The following is a 7,436-nucleotide window of genomic DNA, read 5'->3' as shown; positions in this document are numbered from 1 at the left end:
TCTTTCATTTTATAGTTGTAGTTTACTGATGTATGAACAGAGGTTACATAAAACCAGAGTGACTGTCCTCTACTGACCAATCAGACTGCAGTGTTCACAGCTCCACCTTTTAGTACCAGATCTGTGTGCTAGGTACCCCAACAGAGGGGGGACCAAACATGGGGACGCTAAGGAACGCTTCTGTTGGGACCATCTACAACTTTCACTGTGGGAACAGAAAAAGCGTACTGAACTGAACTGAATCGTACTGCTTTGTGGAAACGGGGCTAAATGCACACATGACGGCACACTGTAGAGGCTCAAGCAAGTTGACCATATGCTTTGATTTAGTATTCTCTAACGTACAGTATATGAGTGTTGTCAGATATTCACAGCGTTTACACTGGTTAGTAAGTTTGCACATTGTGAATCTGCAGTTGGAGCCTCAGGATGTCTGCAATCCCATAAATATGAAGCTTTAAAAGTTGTTAAATCATAGATTACTCCACTTTTTTTTTTATTTAATCACCAACTGAAGCGCTGAGTCCAGTACTGGTCATTGCGGATAAAAATGTGATCTGCTGTGTGTGACTGATGTTTTGCTCCTCTGCTCTCCCCTCAGGGTCGTGGATCACAAACCCAGCAAATACGACAGTTTTGAGGCACCAGAAATCTAACGATGTAAGTGTTGCATTAAATAAAGAACAGCCCCTGTTAGACGTTACAGTTTATCTTATCCCAGGGAAAGTTAGCTGTAAGTTCCATCCACCGGCTGCTGGCAGCTAACGTTCACTAGCTCTCCTCCTGCTGATGTCAAAAGTAATTTCCAAATTTGAAACAATACTTAAAGGATAACTTCGGTATTTTTCAACCTGGGCCCTATTTCCCCATGTGTATGTGTGCGTATGATTCATAGGTACAACTCATTCTAAAATTGGTTCAGTATTGAGGGAGGTGGATGCAGCCGCGAAACGAGCTAAAACGGTAGATATGGGGGCAAATGCGTCCCGTATAAGTTTGCGCATTAAAAGTGCTTGTTTTCGCCACTGACCGGTTCAGATCGCCAGTGCTATCTCTGTAAATAGCATACTAAGCATTTCCCCAGTGCTATCTCTGTAAATAGCATACTAAGCATTTCCCTTACCCTTCACTTGCTCTGGGCTGTGTGATGTCATCTCGCGAGAGCTTTGCTTGTTGCCGGAATAAAACAGAGGAGCCATGCTGAGCGCCGCTCAGAGTGGCGCTGGTTGTCCCGGAGTACAGCTGAGAGTTTTACTGCATCGATTGAAAACGATGGTTCGTGTTTGTGCTTATTCGAATTGCAAGAACAGGATGTCGCGCAACACCCTGTACAGCTTTCATAGGCTGCCTTTGTCGGACGGCAAGATGCTGAAGTTGTGGCTAGTTGTGCTACAAATGGATGCTAACACTCCTGTCCAGACACTGCGCCTTGCAGACCATCGGGTCTGCAGTGCTCACTTCTCCCAAGATGACTACTGCCAGCCGAAGAAGAGAAGACATCCAATCCCGAAACACCTCTTCCTCAAGAAAACGGCTGTCCCACGAGTAGAGAGAGCTACAGACACAGTGGAGGTAATGTTATATAAACAATGTTCGAAACGCTTAGTATGCTATTTACAGAGATAGCACTGGCGATCTGAACCAGTCAGTGGCGAAAAAAAGCACTTTTAATGCGCAAACTTATACGGGACGCATTTGCCCCCGTTACCGTTTTAGCTCGTTTCGCAGCTGCATCCACCTCCCTCAATACTGAACCAATTTTAAAACGAGTTGTACCTATGAATCATACACGCACATACACATGGGGAAATAGGGCCCAGGTTGAAAAATACTGAAGAGAGTGAAAAATTGTGTTAACAGAAACAAATGTGAAAGAAAAGCAAGCGGGGATCTCTGTAACTTAACACCAGGCATAAAAAGCAAATGTAAAAACAACATTATTGCACTTCATTTGCTGTAATGTGTTAATTATAAAAATAATAACATAGTAAATGATTATTGTGCAAAAGGTTTTGAGCACCACTGTTAATTTTGATGTAGATTAAAGACTGCAGTCTGGCTGGATGTAGCTCATATGCCTGATATCATCTCTGGTCTGACTGTGACTTTATTTAGAATTTTTCCAACATAAAAAAAGGATTTAGAACACATTATGTAGCATTGAGTATAAATGAAATTGATCACCGTGTTTAACATCATCTAGTTTCATCTAGAGGCAGAAAATCAGTGGCTGTTTTACGAAGACGGTGTTTAATCAAGACTTGTTGCATATTCTCCTGCTGCAGACTCAATGTTTTTAATTTTGATTAGAGTAATGTAGCCGCTTCTCTCCTCTGAACCCTCAGTACTGCCGGCAGTACTTCAGTGAGTCCATGTCCTGTGGGTTCAAGATGTGTCGCTTCCAGCACGTGCCTTTGGACGGGGACGAGAAGGTGAGTGTGTGTGTAGTATGTTCTCAGCTTTCCAGCAGCGTGTGGATGTGCCGTACCTTTTCCCTGATCGAGTAAAGTCGATTGAGTCGACAGTTGATTTTTGATTTTTATGTCAGTAATAAAACTGATGTGTGCAGTTCGTCATGCTAAAGCTCTCAGGTGGCTGTTGATCAGAGGCAACATCACCCTCTGCTGCACCTCGACTGCAGTTCCACACTTCATTTCAGAACGGTGGAGTCACTGTACTTTTCCCTTCTTTCAGCTGTGTGTTGAAACTGTGACACGCTTCACCAAAAACCCAGTGTGCCTTCAGAAAGCAGGTGAGTGTTCAACTTATCCTTCAACTGAACCCTGAATGGACGCATTTTTATACAGTATAAATATGTTACTCCTGAGCAAGCATCTCTGTCCCCTAACCACCCTCTTTAACCTTTCTCTACTTTGTTGCATCATCTGTCTGACTCCACGGGTGTCTTTATATGAGTGACTGTCTCCTTCTGTTTCCAGGAGCCATGTTTACAGGCTACTACCAGAACAACCCACCAGGAGCGTATTTCTCCATGCCGGTGTATCTGTCACTCCTCGGAGCTCTGCTCAAAGCCGGCATGGTGTCTGATGTCTTCTCAGTCCTCAGCGTCAGCTTGGCCCACAAGGTTTTGGTCAGTGTGCTTCTCATCCATCATGCTGCAGTACATGTTGTTGTCCAGTGGAGGGCAGTGCACGTTGTATTTTGCACAGGCAGAAAAGATCTCACTGGTGTTATTTAAATTACTCATCACCGCTATGGGCATAAAAATAGATGTTGACCTTTTTCCTCTCCTGCTGCCCCGCTAGCCTGGCCATGAGTTCCTGTTGGCCCTCTTTAATACAGTGAGAGAAAAGGGTCTCATGGGATTTGTACCTGAACTCATGCAGCTCACATTCAAGGTATCTCAATGCCTACACACTCAACTCACCGTAGGGCAGTAGGATGTGTCTTTTTCTGTGTATGTGGGAGACCTTATTGTGCATGTATGTTGACAGATGGCCAGTGCAGGTCTGGCGCTGAGCTCGGACTGCCTCGAATATGTGAAAAACACTCCTGAGTTCCAGCGGACACTTCATTCAAACTCAGTGGCTTCAGTGTCTCCTAACCACAAGTAAGAACAACTTCAACTCACAGCGCTCTTTAAAATGTATCATCCACACCTATTTATGACTCTTATTTCTGAAATGTTGTGGGAAAAAGAGAGCTTCAGAGCTGTATGAGGACGTCAGAGCGAGTTAAAATCTAAAGTGAACGGATACGTTTTTAGCTTTCTTTTGAAAATATTTAGCGAGCAGCTTCCCTGATATCTGTAGGTAGTATGTTCATAGCTTTGGGGCGTCACTGACGGCGCTGCATCCATGATCTTCTTCCAATAAATCAGCAGCAGATGATTGCAGTGTTCTTGGAGGCAAATAACTAACAAGGGAGTTAGTGATGTAGTTTGGTCCCAGCCCATGTAGGGCTTTGTATACAAGGAGGAGGAGCTTAAAATAAAATGTTAAATGAGCAGCTGGCCTGATGTGCTCTCTCCTCTTGGTTCTGATTCATAGCTGAGCTGCAGAGTTTGCAATGAGCTGAAGTCTCTCAGTGGTGTTTTTTGGGAGGCCAGTAAAAAGTGCGTTACAGTTGTTGAGTCGGCTTGAGATAAAGGCGTGAATACATTTATTTGCATCTTTTTCATTTAGAAATGCTAGAGAAATTTAGCCTTGTTTCTGAGGTAGAATACCTTGAGCTCAAAGCAGTGTTATCAGTGCTCAACATTACATTAAATCGGCCACCAAAATAATCATCAGTATTTCTCCAGGAGCTGATCTTGCTAAGTATCACTGGACATGATGGATTAATCTTGACTGGAGACCTGAACATTCATATCAACAAAAATAAGCTGCTGAGTTTATGAATCTACTTGACAGCTTTGAACTTTCAACATGTAAATGAAGCCACTCATCAGTATGGTAACATTCTAGACAGTGTTTCAGTCTGTGAGTTACTGATCTCTGACCATCACTGTGTGTTTTCGATGCCAAACTAATCACTCTGTTTTTATCTTCTTTAACAAAGGTTATCCAGCAGTGAGCCCTTTGCAGAGTACCTGAATTTTGCCCACTCAATCGTGGAAATAGAGGTTAGTTCTTCTCTGCAGCAGTGGTGGAATGTAACTAAGTACTTTGACTCAAGTGCTGTACGTAAGTACAAATTCAAGATACTTGTACTTTATATAGTATTTTCCTTTTATGCAACTTTATACTTTTTACTCCACTATATTTGTGACTTTTCAGATTATTTTTATTTTCAGTTTTCTGTGTTAGATGTGATTAATCTAGTATTAATCAGGATATTGCCTTCCCACAATCAAGTGAACGTGACTGACTTTGATTCAAGATTCGAAAAACTCTGTCTGTCACACGATGATAGAAACATGCGCAAGGTTAGAGGCTCACAGACAGACACCATAAAATATAATTGTGACAGTCTATCTGGCCTTGTTTACACTGGATAATGGAATGAAAGAGTTTGTGTAAATTCTATATTTGACCAGAAGTGCTCTGTATTGATCTAAAATTAGGCTCCACTCTGTGTGCATATCAGATGGAGCGCTTCCTGAACTACCAGCAGTCTCCACTAAGCGTGCACCTTGCTGCAGCACCCTGTGAAAAACTTTCCTGAATGTTGCGACTGCAGAAATGAAAATCATCCGTCATCAACCGTAACCGTCTGTTGTTGGGACGTAGAGAGCAGATCATATGCAAAGAGAGCATGAGACGTGTCTGTGCTGCAAAGCGTCACAGTGAACTTGTTAAACCACCTGATGAAACAGTCTGATGAATGCATGAACAACATTGCTAATGATACCGTACTGAAACCGTTAATCTCCATCCTTGTCCAGCGTCAGCTCAGATACTCATAAGAGAAATGCTGCAGTGCATCATGGTACTGTGACCGCTATTAAAAATATATATATTTAGCAGAGAATTAGCCAGAGGAGATTTGGTGAATTCAGGTGCAGATGAGTCATATTTTAAGTCTGATATCGGTGCAGAGATATGTTAGTTAGCGATAATGGAGCACAGTGTGAAAGTAAAAGCAGTGTTGATTTACTTGTGAGCAAAAACTTTTGGCACAATTTTATTTATATTTTGCTTCTAGAAGATTTGCTGGGAGTCAGAGACTGTGCATTTGGAATAAAACGTAGAGATGCATGGTGCACTGAATCAAGGCAGCGTGAAATGGAGGAGGTTACATTCTTTGGTGCAGCCTGAGGTGTTAGTACTTTAAGGATTTGAAAACTTCTTCCACCATTATCAACTTGTCCAGGGCTGATCTGATTGTGTGTTCATTCTCTCCTGTGTTTGTGTCTCCTGTCAGCTGTGTACCAAGCAGGAGGACTGGAGGCGGATGGGTCAGGTCTTCAGGTCCATCTGCAAATCCAACAAACATCCCAACCAAGTGGGGCGAATCAGTGGTCGCATTGCTATAGCTCTCCTGTCTGAGAGCAAGGACAAGCTGTCACTGCCCTTTGCTGCCTTCGCTGAGTCAGGTGGAACCTCAACTGTAGATTCAGGAAAAAAAGTTGCATTTGTTTTGTGATCATCACTGATTTCCCAAAACATTGCATAATGATTTCTGATGATGTGAATGTTCTGATTTGTAGTTTGTCAGAGTGAAGGTGAGGACAGCCAGATGAGTTTTTTAGGCAGAATCGGAGTCTCTCTGATGCTGAGATACCACAAAACACATCAATGGGCCAAGGTAAATAAAGCCTCCTCTGTCTCCTGTCATCTGATTTCTGTCACGGCCTGTCAGCCATCTTGAGTCAGGACTGTTGTGGACATGATGTGTGTGTCTGTAGCAGAGGCTGTCCTGACTCAAGGGAGCTTACCAAGCCATCATGCCTGTGTTTAAATGAAAACCAAAACCAAAACAAAAAATTTGAGTTCATTAATGCTGCTCTGTGTGTGTGTGTGTGTGTGTGTGTGTGTGTGTGTGTGTGTGTGTGTGTGTGTGTGTGTGTGTGTGTGTGTGTGTGTGTAGGGTCACAGGGTGGTTCAGGTGCTGTCTTGTTCCAGAGTCAACTACTCAACACTGAAGGGTTTGTTTGGGAATGAGGACAAAGCGTCCCGCTGCTACCTGATCACCGTGGCGGCTGAGCTCTTCCTCCTGAGTGGCACCGTGGACGGAGCTCTGAACACACTCCGAGGTAACAGCTCTGACCCAAATAGGTAACCATGATTGGCTTAATGCATCAGAATGTACCTGTGTGTTATCTCAGTGTCTCATGCACCCAGTGTTTATCACATAGACTCAGTCTCACAGCGCAGTAAAGCTGTATTCTGATAGAGACAAAATAATAACCTCATTCACCAGGGTTTGGGCGCTGACTGACTACACGATGGTCCACGGCCAATCATCACTGGTCGTCTTTCACGACGTGTCTGATGTCATCCGATTATTTTTGTCCTATTTTTATTATTACTACTACTATTTCAGTCTCTGTGTCTGTTCATGTCTCAGCCGAAATGTTGTTGTAGTAACATAAAAAGTGTCACCAGATGGGCGGAGCTACATTTGAAGTGCCGCATGCAAATTAAGCAAGTCACTGAATCCTCAACAGGAAGTTCCTGCAAATGTTTCACAATAAAAGCCTGTTTAAAAATGAAGGGATTCTCTCAGCTGAAATGATAAGAGGCTTTTAATTTGAAACAGATACAGGAAGTGTTGAGTTTGAAATGACGGCGCAATGCTTAAATTTAACAGGACAAACGTGAGCAGATTCAAACTAAAGCCAGAATGATAAATGGTGGTGTGTGTTTGAGATGCAGCTGGTAGCCTCTGCAGCTGTGCTGAGTAAAGGCCCAGACACTATCTGTGAGTTTGATTCCTTTATATCCTCCATTATGAAGAAAGAACATTCTTTGCTAGCTTGATGCTAATGGCAGTACTCAGCGGGTTGATAAAGTGCCTCTGCTGTTTCCTTT

General features: G+C 43.1%; 1 protein-coding gene across 1 annotated transcript in view; it reads left to right on the top strand.

Moving 5' to 3' along the window:
* The window catches only part of LOC126384222 (uncharacterized), a 14,289-nt gene extending 7,302 nt beyond the window's left edge, over window positions 1-6,987 (top strand). Inside the window, exons 7-16 of the mRNA XM_050035185.1 lie at window positions 602-660; window positions 2,346-2,432; window positions 2,695-2,752; window positions 2,940-3,091; window positions 3,267-3,359; window positions 3,456-3,571; window positions 4,522-4,585; window positions 5,827-5,998; window positions 6,113-6,210; window positions 6,493-6,987. Of these exons, the coding sequence (XP_049891142.1) occupies window positions 602-660; window positions 2,346-2,432; window positions 2,695-2,752; window positions 2,940-3,091; window positions 3,267-3,359; window positions 3,456-3,571; window positions 4,522-4,585; window positions 5,827-5,998; window positions 6,113-6,210; window positions 6,493-6,684 (1,091 nt within the window). The 3' untranslated portion in view covers window positions 6,685-6,987. The remainder of the gene's footprint in view (window positions 1-601; window positions 661-2,345; window positions 2,433-2,694; window positions 2,753-2,939; window positions 3,092-3,266; window positions 3,360-3,455; window positions 3,572-4,521; window positions 4,586-5,826; window positions 5,999-6,112; window positions 6,211-6,492) is intronic.
* The last annotated feature ends 449 nt before the right edge of the window (window positions 6,988-7,436 follow it).

This window comes from Epinephelus moara, chromosome 22 (genome assembly GCF_006386435.1).
Source record: "Epinephelus moara isolate mb chromosome 22, YSFRI_EMoa_1.0, whole genome shotgun sequence".
Lineage (NCBI taxonomy): Eukaryota > Metazoa > Chordata > Actinopteri > Perciformes > Serranidae > Epinephelus > Epinephelus moara.
Note: the sequence above shows the minus strand (reverse complement) of the source record. Positions and strands in the feature narration are given on the sequence as shown.